This window comes from Nomia melanderi, chromosome 1, assembly GCF_051020985.1.
Source record: "Nomia melanderi isolate GNS246 chromosome 1, iyNomMela1, whole genome shotgun sequence".
Classification (NCBI taxonomy): domain Eukaryota; kingdom Metazoa; phylum Arthropoda; class Insecta; order Hymenoptera; family Halictidae; genus Nomia; species Nomia melanderi.
The window spans coordinates 37262692-37280679 of NC_134999.1; the positions used below are offsets into that span (position 1 = coordinate 37262692).

The window sequence follows — 17988 nt, forward strand, 5'->3', positions numbered from 1 at the left end:
CCATCGTTACGATACAAACTGATACGTTCATCTATTTCCGTCGAAAACATCTGCAACCTCGAGATCTCATTACTAGGAATCCAACTGTTTACCTCGTTTCTCGTTCACCGCCCCGACGATGCCTTTGCTTTTTCAATTATACAATACATTATAATTCTTCGTATGCACACTCCTTTCTCGCGCGACTTTATACACGAACGCCGTATATCATGCGTCACCGGATCACGAACCGTAGGAGTCGCTATCCCGATTAGTCGTATGCAAATTGATATCATAAAGATGCGCGGATAATTGTAATCGCTTTGTCGACGAACGATAACCGTCCCGACCCGCGAGAACGGGATTTTCGTCGGCAGATGGCAAGAGGGGAAACGTTCTCGCAGGTGACCCCGTTTGCTCCTCGGACAATTCGTCATTACCCGCCGTTCCACGATTGAACGGCCGCCCTTCTTCCCGGCGAGTCGCCGGCCGAGCCGAACGCTGTATCGATTACGTAATCCGAAGGAACGTGATCCGCGCGATTCAATTACATAACTCACAGCTGCAGACAATAAGCTGTTTTGTTCGGAGAACGATCGAACTCAATCCCGACCTACTGATAAAAAATCTCTAAATCACCACTACCCTACATCGTCTCGCATTCGAGTACCTCCGTTGAACCAATTTTGCATACTTCTCTTCAGATAAGAGAACATTCTCATCGTTGTTATGCAATAGATTCATTGAATGTTCGCTGATATCGAGTTCAAAGGAACTTTTATATCGTTCCTACGGAGCACTCTTTTCCTCGTAATTCTTCCACGCTTTATCTATTCTTCAGCCGAATTCCCTATTAATCTCTCCGACCACTTCCGCGAGCCAGAAAGCTAATATCAACCATCAATAACCTCATCCCTCATGCTTCAAACTCCTCCCATCGATTTTGAACCGATCGCCACAGAAGATCGCAGAATTACGAACTTACATACCAATCGCGATATTAGATGTTTTTTTGCCAAATGTTTTCGCGCGAAGATAGTATCGCGGCGCCACCGTTCGCCGATCGGACACGGCTGCAGCGCGGGGGCGGCAGGGTCAGAGTGCACGGTGCGCGATTGCGACGCACAATTCGCGTACGCCGCTGCACGTAGCGGCAGGGTTCGTTGTACACGAATAGCCCTCCTCGGGAATGCAAAATCCTCTCTTCGCGGTGGAACCTTGGTGCACGCCTCTTACCCGAGAGCGTCCGGCTCGGCTGGGGAGGGGAACATCGGTACCCTACCCGGCCGCACCGTGCGGCGAGTAGAAGTTCACTGGTTTGCCGGGGAATCTCGTAGTCTGTCAGTGAAAACAGCCGCGACAGTTGCTCGCGAGTCATCGTCCGGTGTTCCGTTACGCGACGTTTCCGCGACTTTTCCCGTGGGATACCGACAGAAAAGGTCGACGAACCAACGAGAGAGACCCGGCTGCGCGTTAGTGCCGTTTCGTTGGCCGATCCTTCTGGTTGAAACCGGCTGAAACCGGCGCGATACCGTGTACGGGGTCGAGCGTTTCGAGAAGGTAAGCTTTCTCTCGCGGCCTAGCATTTTCCTCTCGCGCGTTTAAACCGGTCCCACCGCGGCCGGACCCCTTGACGCGCCGGGTGCAACAGGTTATTCGCGGGTGCGATCGATCGGGAGGAACGAAATACCGCGCGACTGCCGCTGCGAGCTCGCTTTCGTGCTTTCCGGTCGGTTTTCCGCGCACGGTAAGCGTCGCCGATGGTATCGGGGATGTAAGGAATCGTGGTTTGTTAATGATTTTCATGGATACGCGGGGGAGGAAGTAAAGTTTGCTGGAGTGGAAGTCATTGTAGCTTGTTGGTGTTTGTGTTGGTCGGATTGCGTGGAGGGAAGAGTATAATTATTTTGGTAATTAACTTGCTTCGGTTTTCTTCTTGTGTAGGAATTTGTAGAGTTGAGAAGTTCGCTAGACAAATGAGATTTAGATTGTACATTTCGGTTTTCTCAAGATTTTAGTTTGTTTTGTAGTATGAGGCTAGTTACATTGTGGTTTCATTTGCTTTTGATTATAGTAAGTTGCCTTTTTCACTTATTCTCTTTGATTGTGGCTTAGACTGAAATGTACAACCGCTGTTCAAAAGTGTCCATTTGACAAGGCTACTATTGATCTTTTTATTTTATTATTAACCACGCACACGATTGTTTGACTGTCTTTTCTTTGAAATGTGCCCCGGAAAAGCCTTGAAACCTTCACGTGGAAATTATTTAAATGTAGATGATCGAAGTTCCACTCCGTGAACACAGTGTCAATGAGTATTTCGTCGCTGGAGTGCAATGATATGCAATACTGTGCAATTGCGACGTAAACAATATTTCATGGAGCGCGAAGTTTCACTGTTTTCCTTATGCCGAGGTTATGAATCATTGCTTTATTCGTCTACGACGCAAACAGCTGTAGAAAACGATTTAACTGTTCGAGTGGCAAGCGGCGCGATCGCGCTGTTACACTGTCTAAAAGTGTCACTCTATCGGATCGTGGACTGCAATTAACATTATTTATTCGTCTTCCTTTCAATTATCTATTTTTATTTATTACTTGCTTAAAAATGAAAAAACAGAATCCTGCTATTTACAATCTTTTCGTATAAAACCAGAGAAGCGTCATTCAGTTTCTGAACTGAAACGAAAGGCACTCGGTTAATAGACACAACTACCTGTTCACCAATGTGGGTTACAGGAAATACGTCAGCCTCGTATATTTTCGTATCTTGTAGTGTATTAATAAATATTAGTACGTTACGTTTCGTCCGCGAAACACACAAAACGATTGCCGCACGAATGGGCTAGTCTCGATGATCAGCTGTGATCGAGCTGTTTCATTCGTGACACAGTCCATTAAAGAGTCTTATAAAAATCTCGTCGCGGTACGTTTATCAACACGTCGTAGTTGCGAGTGATAGAATAATTTATAGCTACAAGGCACAGCGAATGCATTACAATATCTTAGCAGTTTTTTCTGTTATCCGTTTTTTCAAAGTTTCACGTTTCCACGTTTCTTTTATTAATCGCGACCTGTGAAAAAAGGTGACGAGACGACAATAGAATAGAATTAACTGCTCGTTCTCGCACAATTCGTTGCACTGTATTCCGAATGTTGTTATCACGTTTCTCTTCGAGTCACACGCGATCGAGTCGCATTTCATTTCGATCTGTTTCCCATTCACGGTGTCGCCGCACGTGTCGCAGACGGAGCAACAGAGTATCTCTTTTCGATGAAACCGTGAAAGCGTTAAACACGATAATTGTTCGCCGCACGTCGCGGAGTCTAAGTTCAGTACCGCAACTCATCATTCAATTACATCAATGTCATACCAATGTGCGAGTGTATCGCGTAACGCCAACAGTTTGCCGCAGTCCCCTTCAGTCTGGCGTTTAATAGAGACGTTAAAGAAAAGTGGAAGTTGACGGTTCGTAAATCAGTGAAATCCATCATTCCCGAGACGCTCGGGCATGTCCTTAAACATTACACAACGACTCGGTCGCGTTGTTTCGAGCGGATTAAAGTTCAGAGTAGACAAATTCGACGAACCGACGAATCGATTGTTTTAATTCTCTTCATTAATACCATGAACGTAACTTCTCTCGGAGCATGTTTATCCTACAAGTTTGTAGCAGTGCTAGTTTACATTTCAGCGTAGAAACATTACGGCGCAGTGTTCATTTTTACGGAATGTTATGTATAAACAAGCAATCCAAGTTCATAGTTCGCAAAAACACTGGACTCCCGACCGTAGCGAATACGTAATACCTGTAAGTATTTATTATGAGTCTCTTTCATTGACATCCGGAACATTCACAGCTCCGATAGAGTTTACGTTCTACTTCGAACGTTTACCTCGAAACGCGATACTTCACAGCATTGTCTCGTGATCCTTGCATAAGCAGGATAACGTCGAGAACACCCCTTTTACACCGAAGAATAAAAATAAAATGAAAGATTCGATAACCGCGTTAATCAGTGGCAATTTCTTTAATTGCAATTCCCGATCAAAACAAATTTGATATTCGTATGTAAAAACTTATCCGCGAGGTTAATTATTCGATCCGACAAATAACGTGCTCCGACGATTCAGATAGGGGCCGAGTTGTATTCGTATTTATTAAATTCGGTGCGAAGTCTAACGCGATAACGCGCGTCACGGAGAGGTTAATTATTTCCTACACTCCCCCCAATTACATTATCGAAGCAACTTGTTTCATTAAGAGGAGAAGCAATAGCTCCGCTGTAAAGATTTCATGCATCACCGTGTATCGCCGTTAATTGCAAAACTGCTCGGGTCCGTCGCCGATTTATTGTCCGACTTGGCCGAGCGACGTCTGACTCTGGCTGACAGATGCCACTTGATCGCTTTTTATCTCGGGCGAACGCGACTGGGCGTCGCCGATGCGTCAGAGAAGGCTCGTCGGTTGTTGTTGCAGATGCATCGCGTTTTATCGGCGAATCCCCGGTCCGTTTTCGTCGCCGGAAGATAACGGATAAAACACCACGGTCCAGAGGACGCGTAGCTGCAACTGCAACGATGCACATTCTACGTACTCTCCGTCTACGATTCGATGGCTAATATTGGACATCATTCGAATCTGTTGGGTTTAATAAATAATGACACTTCTTTATTTATTAAATACAATACAAATCTTATTACAACAAGACTATATTAACACGAAGGACAAAACAAAAACAAACCAATAACAAAATCGTTACCCAGAACAACAAAACATACGTTGATATATATGTATATATTATATATACGTGCTATACTTTTCTAACAGAATCAAATTTCATTTCAATAACGACGATCAACGAATAACGAATCTTCGTTCGATCATTTGTTATTGAAGTTACTCATTCGCGTGGGGACCTTGTACTAGTTATTTAATGCATTTCTTATTCATGCTTACAAATTCGATGATAGCGAGACAAGTTTCATTAGTTTCCGATATCACAGTCAGAACAACGAATAACAAATGGCAATTCCATTTATTCGTTATCTGTGTACGAATTCATTATTCGTCGGAAATCATTAGATAGAATTTGTTCGTTATTTTAACTGTTGCCTGGCGCTGCTAACGGGACACAAGAGAAGGCTCTTGCCTACACGTTCTCCATGGAATCGGAAATTAGAATTGAACATGAGTCGAGAACTGACTAATTAGAGACACGTTTCTTCGGTCTAATAATTGAATTGCAACGGCCAGTGTTCGCCGGGATCGTGTCAACGACTGGCGTGCAGCGCGCAGCTGGTCGACGGGAACGCGTCGGTTACCGGGAACGTTATTTCAGTCTGTGGCACGATTACGCGCCGGCTCGGCCGGTGCACGCTCGAATTTTCGCGGTGTCGACGGTCAGCACTTGCGCGCTGCGCTCGCGCCTCGGACGCCTCGCCGACGATTGTTTTGAAATCGGGGACACTAGAATTTCGCTCGCCGCAGCGACATATCGCGCTTATTATTAGACCTCGCGGACCTTTGCGAAAACGCAATTCACTTGGCGTAATGAACGCTGGAGTCGAGCGGAAGTTTTGACTGCGGGAGGACTGAATTAACTGCAGCTCGAGTATAGATAATATCGGACTCGCCGCCGGTTTCCTCCTTCATTTGCAGTGATTATTCGATTTTGCATTCTATTCGAAACTGCTGGCTTATATAATTATCCAACGGTTGTTCGATAATCAACGTATAATAATAGGAAACGAGAAATTTAAGAGTATATTTACATATTTTATTGGACATTACGTATTCGATAAAAAAGGTTCCACGGAATTTCATGAAATCGGTATCAAAGGTCAGGCTGCACCAATTTCCATAGTCCTTTCATCACGAACCCATTACGGCCGGCGATTACGCAAGATTTATTTCCCCCGCGTTTCGAATAAGTGGAATAATTACAGTCAACTTTCACTGAGCAGCTCAGTCCCGGGTGAACGGGCAACTGTTCCTGTTCATTTCGAACCTGTCACTTTCCAACCTGTTATCTCGATCGCTCGTTACTCGTACGTGCAAACGGAACTCGGGTAAAACTCGACTGCCGCGAGTTATTTATTCCGTCTCGACGCTGTTCGCGGGAAAAATGTATTTCCGAACGATTATATCGTTCGTACTACTTGATTTTAACAATTTGCATAGCCGCGCGAAACAGGTTTCTTCGAGGAGCGAAGAAATACGCGGCTGAAACGCTGTCTTATCAATGACCCGATTGGATCGCGACGCGCCAGCATCCCCCCTCAGTTTCGTCTCGCCTCGTCGAAGCTTAATGGGTTCGCACAACCGTCGTCCGGCCGTAATAAACCCGTGAACGTATAACAGTCGCCAGTATAATTGCCAGTCATTTGGTTGACATTTGTACGATTCTCATCGATAATGCCGCGAGGCGAAGCGTAATGTGTTTACGTTCCAGCTAGATAACGGCGAGGTGTGTCACGTCGCGATAACCGTCACGCCGATTGTACTTTGTACCCATTGTACGAGCGATTCCTCGATTATTTCTGATCGATGATTCCTGAATTGTCTCGCCTCGTCGCGTCGCCTACTGGCATTCCCCTCTCGCCTCGATCCGATAGAGCTCGTTACGTTCCTTGATCGGTTTCTGACGCGGACCGTCGCCCTTGGCATCGTTGTTTGCGCTGTAATCCGATCCAAATCGACTTTGCCGCTCGAGGTCGCTGCACTACCTGTGCAACGTTACCGTTCCCGACGCTTTTCCTCCTTTCGAGCTTGATATCCGTTTCGTCGTCGAAATGTTACGCATTTTCCTCTTGTTTCGCTGAAATACGTCGTTGCGAATTCTGACAGGCTTTTAGTCTGTTTCGTTATCCTTCCGTTGTTAGTTATTCCGGAAAGGGAATCACCATACGTTTGCATATGCTCGAAACGTTTTAATGTATATAATCTAGAAGCTAATGGGAATATAGTTTTGTTATCTTCTTGTTAATATAAATAAGGGTTAAGGAGTTTGACGAAATCGTGTATTTAGATATTATGGACGAATAATATACGACGTATAATATATGAACGAATAATATTGAGCTACTCAGTTAACCTCTAGTTATGTTAACAAGAAGATAGCAAAATTATGTTCCCATTAACTCGTAGATTACATACGTTAAAACATTAGATATTTCGAACGATTATCCAGGTAACGTTTCTCTACGCGAAAATTACATTATTCCATGGATTCGATAAACGATACGCAACCAACGATTCGTTTCTAACGGCAGACAATACGAACGCTGTTTTTTAAATGATTATAACAACACGGCGTCTTCGCAGGCTGGCTAACTTTAGACAGCCACGCATACTAATGAACTGCATCTGCAAACCGAGCTCGCATGCGCACGCGATTTTCCAAGAGCGTCACGACAATTGCGATAAACTCGCGAGGATAGCATTAATCGAGTTTAAACTTCAGTAATTTTATCAGCGAACGACGCGATAATTAAGAATGATGATTTTGCTAATTGTCCGCGGTCGAAGTCCACCAACAAAGTTTCGTTCACCGAGATAGAGTGACAACGGTGAAAGAAGTGGGGGAACGAAGTTGACTCTAGACTGCGTCGTGCATTATGCACACCGTCTACTAACCTAATCTATTTTATTCGAATAGTACAATGTGTTTCGTTGACTAGGAAAGACCATAAGTTTCGCATCAGCAGCGCGTTCTCGATTCGAAAGAAAACAATATAACTAGAACTGCAAACGCAACGATAGGTAATAGTCTTACAAACGGAAGTAACACCGATCAACTTTATTCTCAAGTGAATCAGAAGCTTGTTAACACTAGAACTACCGTACCTGTCAAAATGACTGGTTTCGATTTTGTTTAGCAATTATTGATTCGAAGCATTGAATACTCGAAATGATTTTGAAAATAGTTTCATTTCAGTACTATAATGAATGCCTGAAGAAACTGAAAATAATCTATTGTTACAATTTTTATAGGAATTGCGTATTAATCGTATTAAATGCTCGGTAGTTCTAGTGTTAAATTTGGATCATCATCCTGTCCACCGTAATTGATCGTTCCCTCGAGCTTAAACAAAATTATCCAGATAATGGAACGTCGATCAATTTTCAATTTCATTGAATATTCACGCAACGATAGGCAACAATCTTACAAACGGAACTAACACCGAACAATTTCATTCTCAAGTGAATCAAAAGCTTATTAAATTCGGATCATCATCCTGTCCACCGTAATTGATCGTTCCCTCGAGCTTAAACAAAATTATCCAGATAATGGAACGTCGATCAATTTTCAATTTCATTGAATATTCACGCAACGATAGGCAACAATCTTACAAACGGAACTAACACCGAACAATTTCATTCTCAAGTGAATCAAAAGCTTATTAAATTCGGATCATCATTCGGTCCATCGTAATTGATCGTTCCCTCCAGCTGAAACAAAATTATCCAGATAATGGAACGTCGATAAATTTTGAATTTCATTGAATATTCGCGCAACGAGTCGATACCGATGTATCGGGATCGACAAGAGAAGCGACACCTCTGAAACTCTACTCTCGCAGCCTAGCATTGTCACCCGGCCCGTTTATCGAGAAATCTTCTTCCTTTCCGTTTCCATCGTCGGCCGGCTGGCTGGCCTACATTCCCCCGTTGCATCCCACGCGTGCGCGTGCATTATGCGACAGCTAGAAAGCCGCTTTCGCGGCGGACTAATTTACCCGGTTGTTTTTTCATGCCCGTTTCTTTTCGTTTCCAGCGTGCGGCGATCGTCTTAATGAATTGCTGAGCCGTCGGGGGAACGAAGTGGAATCAGAAATAAAAGCCGGCGAACCATGACCACCGTCAGACAGATACTACGTTGCGCAAAAAGGCTCGGCCAGCTGCCGGAGAGCGGGGCGAGGGCTTTCAACCGGTCCGCCAGATGCGCGTCCACCCAGACGCAGCAGAAGGTCGTCGAGAACGAAAATGGGAAACGGATTTTCTCGTCGCCCTACGGCGAGTATACGTTCAACGAGATGTACACCCACGAATACGTGTGGAAGAACCTGCCAGACTTCGCGGACAAGACCGCCCTGGTGCGTGCTCGATCATATTTTCGTATAGAACTATTTCCACTCTGATCAGCTGACTAGTTAGTTGCAAAATAAAACGAACTGGACGAGCAATTTGTTTTGGTAGATACTTAACCCTTAGCAGTTCTATGTCGAGTCAGACTCGACATTCTATTTTATTGTAACCTCTACCTGTAACAATTTTTTCTATATTTATTTGTGGCATCGTAATTGTACCATTTAAAGGTAACATTTCAATGACTCCCAAATATACTTGAATAAATAATTACAGCGTCATATTAAGCTGTAATCGAATGAACTAACGTCGACGTGAACCTCAAAGTGAGAAACCAAGAGCACTTCGGACCGCAAAGGGTTAAACGAGAGGAAAGACGAAAACTGATAGACTGATTCAGAGTAGAACTACCGAGCATTTAATACGATTAATATGTAATCCCTATAAAAATTGTGACAATAGATTATTGTGTTTTTTTAGACATTCATTATAGTATTCATATGAAACGATTTATTTTCAAGATAATTTCAATTATTGAATGCTTTTAAGATATTAATAATTCCGAAACAGAAAGATCAAAACATTTTGACTGGTTCTAGTCAAAGTTAGTCAAAGGTAGTTCTAGTGTTAATGGGGAGACATAAGAATTGATAGAAAGTTGAATGGACGAAAGAGAATGCAGAACTTTAAATCAAACTTTAAAACCGGTCATTTGATCGCGGTGCGTTTAGTGGTAATACTTATTCCCCCGTATCGAAGATAAAACCGAGCAATTGCTATCATGTAGTTCAGCGAGGTTTAAAGTAACGCAACGAAATTTATCTTTAAGATAGTGGATACTCTGCGAGGGTCGCTGGCGACCTCCACTCAAATTAAATTAATATAATTCGCATGATTACACGGTGATTGCTTGGCAACAGTTTTGTATTACACGTAATGCTATCTATTCGAATGAAATCGTCTTTTTAAATATCAGCTGTCTCGTGAGGCATAATTGTCTCCGAGTAATTTCTCAACGTGTCACGAGACAGATGAATCGGCAAGTTCTGGCATAATGATAATGACTGGCAGATGTGTTTACATTCTCTTTTTTTAGTGTGTAGCAAATTAAAATTGATGTCAGCAGTCTCAGACACGTGTACACTCGGCAGGTTACTATACGAAGATAACGTTGCAAACGTCTGGCTAGTGCATTTACACTTTTATAATGCTGATTTAAATACCTGTGACACTAGAACTACCGTACCACTCAAAATGACTGGTTTCGATTTTTTTGTTCAGCAATTATTGATATCTTCGAAGCACTGAATATTCGAAATGATTTTGAAAATAAATAGTTTCATTTCAGTACTATAATGAATGTCTGAAGAAACTGAGAATAATCTATTGTCACAATTTTTACGGGAATTGCATATCAATCGTATTAAACGCTCGGTAGTTCTAGATTATTGAGAGAACGAAAAATTGGCTTGTGCCGTATGCAATAAATATTTGCAATAATTTCCACAATCTTTCGCCTTCGTTTTGTATCCGCGCCATGATGTTATTTATCGCAGGCCGTGTGTCGGACACGCCTGATCTAGAGAAATCGATCCGGGAAAATCGTACGCCGCGGACTTTGATCCTTCGATCGCGTTGGCAGCGAGCTCCAAGTGAAAACCGTTCTTGGCCTTTGGCGCTGTTCGAATTTACCGTGAGCATGCTTCAGGATTAAATTCCGCGTGCGACTAGGTTGACATATATAATATTTCTTTTTCATTTGATTATTTGTATTTAGATGATATTTAATGTTCCAATTCCGAACCCTCGTTGATCATCTCGTAAATTTAATATTATTTGCGTGAATTACACGCGAACGGCATTGAAAGTAGAGAAAAAGAGTCTAGAAAATCTTGATAAATCAATTACCATTAATTTGTAAAGTTATCAACTTCTAACGCCTCCAGGAAACAATTAGCAATTCCATTCTGCGTATAGCTATGAGAACGGTTTTCTGAAGTAACAGTGGAATTAACTACGCTGTGATCGTCAACAATCCTCGATCGCAAAGTGCAACAACAATTCATGTAAACTCAATGTGCTTGTAACACGTTCCGTGCCACGGAAACTTCGGTTATATTTTGCTTATGAATCGTATCGAGTTTTTCAATAAAATAAGTTACATTCAAGTTTCTGGTAATTTCTATATATTTTGATATTGTCTCTGTTTTCACTGCTTTGTAACGTACACCGCCCACCATATATCCATTAAAAATATTTTCCTACAAACATTGCCGTGTACCACATGTGGTACACGTGGCACGGAACCTGTTAAATAGTATAATTTTTCTACCGATGCCAGTTCGCAGGCTGATCACGTTCGCGTTCAGTCGAGCAGCACTCGGCACGATGGATTATTCCGAGTGTCATTGCTCTAATGCGATCGACGGCGCTGTTTTAGGTATGTTCGGTGACCGGAAGGAAGTACACGTACAGCCAGGCTAGGGACGCCGCTAATTATATCGCCAGGAGTTTGTTGAGCATGGGCCTGAAAAAGGGAGACGTGGTCGCCCTGGTGTCGCCCAATTATCCGGAAACGGTCCTGAGCTTGCTCGGCGTGATGGAGGCCGATTTGGTCGTTACCACTGTTAATCCGTTCTACACACCCGGTGAGTCGAGTCGCGATCGTAGAAACCGATTGCACTTATTCCAGCTTAGGAGAAAGTTGCACGGAACCGGGTACGCGGGTCAAACCGGGTTCCATTGTTTTTTTATGATATAGCTGGGGAATGCAGGAAAATCTTTGAATCGCAGTCGATTTTATCAAATCACGGTGTTATCGAATCAGTCTCAAGACAGAGATGATTATAGTGTTTTATGCGGACGACGTTATAAATGTCAAGTTGAACAGGTTCCGTCGGAAATGAAATAAGTTGATTCGTGGCAGCTTTTTTTATATGTTGGCATTTAACAATTCAATTAGGAAGATGCTATTTGTATTTTATAGCTTTGACAGAGTACTTTACAGCTTGATTCATTTTTCTGTTCTTATATTGGAGCAGAAATGTTTAGTGCTTAGTCAACTCGTTTTTCTCATGAAAATTGGGACTTGAAAAATACATTGCGGCTCTGCTGCAGTTTTTTCGATGCCTTTATCAGTTACATTACTTAGCAGCCTTGAAAGTCGGTTGACATATCAGTAAAAATATTTGCGATCTTTTATGTGCCACTGATTACGATCGTGCGCGTAATGGTACCGTGAGAATCATTTGAAACAATGAAACATGAATAATCGTTTCTAAATGAACAGTGTCAATATTCTCGAAGAGAATGCATAAGTAAGAATCTATTGTTTCATTTATTATAATTCGGATCAGCCTGTAATACAGACTTTTTAGTATTATCTGTTGCAAATCGGTGCCTCTCGGCGAATGAAGTTCATTTAGATGCTAAAAATTAGTACTTCGCGTTACACAAAGTTACAACTGGGTGTTTTAACTTATGCTAATAACGTGACGGAATTTATCATAGTTCTGACCGATAACAAGTTGACATGCGCAACGACCATTTTGAATGTGCAAAAGCTTTGCAACGTACGTAGAAATCTATTCCTGTTCCGTCACGGCGCGATAACTTTGCTCGCCAATGATACGTTAATTTATTTGTGTATTCGGCCATCGTTCCGCGTGCAACATAGTGCATACACGTGGATCACCTTGACTTACCATTAGCGATCGGTTTGCGCAGAGGAGATCTCGAGACAGCTAAAGAATTCCGGGACAAAGGCTGTGATCACCGTGACTGAAATAGCGGGAAATGTTCTGGCGTCCGTGAAAGGCACTCTTAAGTCCGATGCAGCTGTGATAGTCATCGATGACGGCACCGGGCCGATTCCTGAGGGTACTATACCGTTTACGGTAAGGATCGCAATTAATCAACGAAATTCAATCGTTTTCATTGCACCGGTTAATTAGAAAAGTATTTCTTAAAACGTCGAACATACTCATGAAATACTTTATTCAATTAGAATACATATATATTATTAAATTAAAATAAATTAAATTCATTTAGAATCGTTCTATCGCAATTTATAAAGTCTAACCGGCGTTCATATCCAGTTACCTCGATTTCGCTGTTGCGTAGTATCATAATTTCATTCGAGTAACATAGTATCGCACGAAATTGAATATTGAACACCAGAGTTTACAATTCCGCTGCATCGAATCAAGTGCTGGCTCAGACTCGCCGCTGAAGTGCAAACAGTCGGAGTGTTTCGAGCGTTAAGCAAATGCAATCCTTCCAGGATCTCGTTACCCGCGGCAAAACGTTGCCGCCCTTAAAGCACAGCCATGAGAACGTCGACGACGTTGTTCTGTTGCCTTACTCCAGCGGGACGACCGGCATGCCGAAGGGCGTCAAGCTCACCCACAAGAACTTAGTCGCCAACATGGACATGACCGAGCAAACGGTCAGTGGAAGAATGTGGGATTTCGCTTCTCGTAAGGGAACGTTTTTCTTTCCATATGAACCGTTAGCTGGGATAAAAAGTCTCGTCGCATTTTCCCAATGAAGTTTCACCCTTTGCACTCGACGGGTGACCCTCGGTCAGATTTGAAATTGTAAGATTTTATGTTTAACCCTCTGCGGACGGAGACTCTTTGAAGGACACAAAGTTTGCAATGTATGAAGCTAAATTATACATCGAATGCTTAAACAATAGTAAACAATGGAATTATACACTGATCACTTGCTATTCAAGTAATTAACCCTTTGCACTCGAAAGTTTTTCACTTGAAGTATTCTATACTTTCTAATTAGATGTAGACAAGATTCTTTAAAATGAATTTAACAAGAAATCATACATAAATTAGGTACCAAAGTTATTTTCTTTCAATTTTTCACGTATTGACGCAGTATACAAAGGTTAATGGTAAATACCAAAGTTTATAATTTTACTGTACCAAATCATCTGGTGACTGAGAGTCACCTCTCGAGGGCAAAGGGTTAAACCATTAAGTAACTTGGTATTCCAAATATGAAAATTTCATCTGACCGGAATGTCATTCGTCAAAGGGTTAATATTGAACCGTGTACAATATAATTAATTTGAGTTATTCTCATAAGATATCTTCGTCTATTTAGAGAATGTTAAGTATTTCTAACGAACCACTTCCGAGTGCAAAGCGTTAATTATGACACGATCGTAAGGAATTCAAAAGAAACGAAAATACCGTTTCAATTATGACGGAAACGGCACATTGAAATGTAAATCGGCAAGACCTTTTCCTCAACTTAATATAAATATTTCTAGATGAATCACCTCGCCACGGATCTGACGAGGTTAATGACTCATTGTCGATTTTATTTTTAGCCGACTTCCAAGAAGTGATACCAATGATCTTACCGTTCTTCCATATTTTCGGGCTGAACTCTTTAACGCTGCCGCGACTCTCCACCGGCACGCAAATTATCACCGTGCCGAAATTCGTGCCGGAGCTCTTCATCAAAGTTTTAACGCAGCATAAGGTGAGTCTCCCGCGGAATTCGCGAGACATTCGAGCGATCCCTTTCTGGAACGACATAGATTCTAAAATAGATAAATTTCGGATATATTCTGATGCACTGAATTCTTTGGCTAACATTGTCTCCGACTTTTCTGAATACATTCAATTGTCGTTTATACTTTTCTACGTTTCATCCGTGTAACTTCATTGAATGACTATATTCATTTTATGCCGCCTAGATAACGGGGATTTACATAGTGCCTCCGTTGTTGTTATTCTTCAACGCGTCTCCCTACGTGAAGAAGGAACTGCTGCAACACCTGCATCACTGCATCATTGGTGCCGCGCCTCTATCGAACATGGACGTGATGAGGTTCTACGACAAGTTCCAGATGAATGACACACAGCTAAAGTTCTGCCAAGGTAAATGAACGCTTTGCCTCTCGCCTTAATACTTTAACTGCGAAGTAAACGCTCGTCGGAACTTCTATGCAGTCGGAACAGTGTTCTTAATAAAGTAGAATTAGTCAGTAGAAAAAGTCAAGATTATAACGAAGTCGGAATTAAAAATTCTGGTTTCAACCAGTTAACTGTGGAATTTAGCTGGAGAAACCTCTCGTTCTGCGAGCAATAAAATAAAAAAGTGTACAAAGATCAAAGCGAAACAAAGAATTACATGTTTATGTGAAAAAATAAAGAATTCGTCGCTGAAAGAATTAGTATCGTGTCAATTACGATGACGATACTCGTCAAACACAGTTAACTGGTTAACACGTTCACATCGGCGTAATTTCCACTCTTTCCCATTTGGCTGAATTCTCAAAATTGATAAAAATATTGAAATGATCAATAAGTAAATTAACTCTCAACTATATGGCAATGTTTTCCAATTACCAAACCACTTGACGAGCCATATTTGATACTACACACCGTCTAATGAGCCATCAATGGTACTAACGTGATATCTTACTGTGAACTTACTGTGAACCTGTTAAACAGTTGAAATCAATTTTGACCTTAAACTTAGGCGTCTCTTCTTCGTTTGCTGTGCAGGATACGGTATGACTGAAACCTCGCCGGTATGTTTCTTCGAGTTGTCGGGAACGAACCCGGGCAGCATCGGAAAAAATATAAAGGGATGCGAGGCTCGATTGGTGGACCCGCTTACCAACAAGGATGTCCATCAACCGGGAGAGACCGGCGAGATCTGGGTCAAAGGACCTCACATTATGAAAGGGTACTTGAACAACGAGACCGCGACCAAGGACATGATAACCGAGGATGGCTGGCTGAAGACTGGGGACATCGGTTACTACGACAAGGAGCAGTTTTTCTACGTCACTGACAGGCTGAAGGAGCTGATCAAGGTTAAAGGATTCCAGGTGAGTGGTTGCACTCAAAACGAAATCCCAGTTCAGTGTGAAAATATTGAATCAATCAATTTTGAAACCAATTTCGTTTATATATTGGAATATTGATAAATATATTGTCGAATGTCACAATTGGTTTTTATAGAAATTACATAGATTTATTCGACGTTTCGTAGACATCTTTCAGTATTTATGATCAAGAGAAGGATTAGCAGTTAATTGAAAGTAGGATTGATGGAAGAAGCCTTCGTTTATATATTAGAATATTGATGAATATATTGTTGGATGTCACAATTGTTTTTTATAGAAATTACATAGATTTATTCGACGTTTTGTAGACATCTTTCAGTATTTATGATCAAGAGAACAGTTAATTGGAAGTAGGATTGATGGAAAAAGCATTTGATTTGTATTGTTAGAATATTGCAATGAACATTCTTCTATTCTCAATTGCTCGCAGGTTGCACCAGCAGAACTGGAAGCATTGCTAAGAAGTCACCCAGACATCCAGGAAGCAGCTGTGATCGGTGTTCCAGACCAAAGATGCGGCGAGGTGCCGAAAGCTTTCGTCATTGCCAAGGATGGCAAGAAACCGACTGAGGACGATGTAAAGAGCTTCCTGAAAGGAAAAGTAGCCAGCTACAAAGAGCTTCAAGGTAATAGAATTTGCTTCCTATCACACGATTACTTTCTCCACGTAGGAACCTCAGAATTCGATTTCTCCAATGGCTAAAACGAAGACGTTGAAGAAACAATGAATCTCCCTAAATGTTCTTGCTTAAATCCTCTTTCAAAGATCTCCACGAGCCACCTATTACGCAGAACAAGAAAGAAAAACAAGAATACCCTATAACACGGAAGAACAGTAACAAAATTAACGAATAAGATGTTCGATTAACAAGCGATTCATGGTTTTAGGTGGGGTGACGTTCGTGGACAATATTCCGAAGAGCGCGAGCGGGAAGATCTTGCGAGTACAACTAAAGAACATGTACAAATAGCGAACGTCCATCACGGGTGTTCGTTGATACAGGGAATTTTGATGTGATACCTCGATTAACAGTCCACGCGTAACGAGACCAGCTGTCAATCAAGTGTGATATAGTGTCTGCGCACCGGTGTGTTGTTTCGGTGAAAAAAAGGGGGGAAATGTTAAGGGCAAAACAAGAAATGGAAGAAAAAGTATCGGCGCCATTGGAATCGCGTAGCTATTATTGGGAAAGGAGGACGAGTGTTGTTAATTGACGTTAATCCGTTGAACAGCCAGCGTACGATCGATTCGCTCGGATGTTGAGCAAGGTGTCTAGACGTATTTGTCGCGTGGACCATGACTCGCTGGGACCGACCGGCTAGGAAACGCGAGATACACTTAACATATCGTGAAACGTGGTTAAGGGATGCCGCCGTTCGACGTGCGCGCTTATTTTTCGATGCTGATTGGCACCCTGTTGTTTTCTTCTTTTTCTTTTCGTTTTTCTTTTTGTAATTTTATTTTACGTTACCCAATTTGGTGCTAACTCTATCAATGCAATTAATTGTAAGGATACGCTCGGCCCGTTTTCGGCGGAGCATTACGATGTGTAATTTTTATAGGTCGTTTGTATGGCAAAGTACCAGGTGTTTTAAACAATAAAACCTTTTACAATTACTATCGATATCTCTCACCATTCTACGTTCCACGGGGAAACACGGGCGCGAGCGCCGTGAAACATTCATCCGCCATTCCCACTTTTCAGTGTTTACTTTGAAACGGTCAAATTCCATTCCTGCGCGCGTCCCGTTTCGATGGGGCCGAGAATAACACGACATGTATTCGAAAAACGCTTCGATGTCCGCGGCTGGGAACAGAAAGTGCGGACACGTCCAATTCGATTTTCCCCGGAAATATGTCTCGTATGAGCAAATTTCGCTTTATATTTCCGCTCCACTTTCCCAGGAATACCTTTCGCCTCGATTGTACAGCGGGTAAGGGACCGTTTTGCAGGGAATCGCGACGAACGCTCGCGTTACCGTCCGCGTAAAGAATCATCGGGACGCATCGCGCGGTTTTCAACATTTTCATCC

At 42.3% G+C, this 17988-nt stretch overlaps 1 protein-coding gene across 4 annotated transcripts; it reads left to right on the forward strand.

Annotated features, from left to right (window-relative positions):
* Nucleotides 1-1189: 1189 nt before the first annotated feature.
* LOC116424844 (uncharacterized) lies at nt 1190-17573 on the forward strand. Of its 4 annotated transcripts, none has more exons than XM_031971793.2 (10): nt 1190-1539; nt 8761-9079; nt 11512-11719; nt 12798-12967; nt 13354-13549; nt 14422-14576; nt 14794-14977; nt 15608-15936; nt 16385-16580; nt 16843-17573. In XM_031971793.2, exons 2-10 carry the CDS (start codon nt 8837-8839, stop codon nt 16923-16925), a joined length of 1764 nt encoding a protein of 587 aa, XP_031827653.1. In that variant the 5' UTR covers nt 1190-1539; nt 8761-8836; the 3' UTR covers nt 16926-17573. The 4 variants fall into 4 exon arrangements, with proteins under 4 accessions (XP_031827653.1, XP_031827656.1, XP_031827655.1 ...); XM_031971796.2 differs by lacking the exon at nt 1190-1539 and adding an exon at nt 3243-3448; XM_031971795.2 differs by lacking the exon at nt 1190-1539 and adding an exon at nt 3474-3791.
* The last annotated feature ends 415 nt before the right edge of the window (nt 17574-17988 follow it).

What these genes read in the sequence shown, in the direction of transcription:
- LOC116424844 (XM_031971793.2), top strand. Translation starts at nt 8,837, where the DNA reads ATGACCACCGTCAGACAGATACTACGTTGCGCAAAAAGGCTCGGCCAG. An exon ending in TCGCGGACAAGACCGCCCTG is followed by an intron (nt 9,080 to 11,511) that starts GTGCGTGCTCGA and finishes GCGCTGTTTTAG; the next exon opens with GTATGTTCGGTGACCGGAAG. An exon ending in TCAAGGTTAAAGGATTCCAG is followed by an intron (nt 15,937 to 16,384) that starts GTGAGTGGTTGC and finishes AATTGCTCGCAG; the next exon opens with GTTGCACCAGCAGAACTGGA.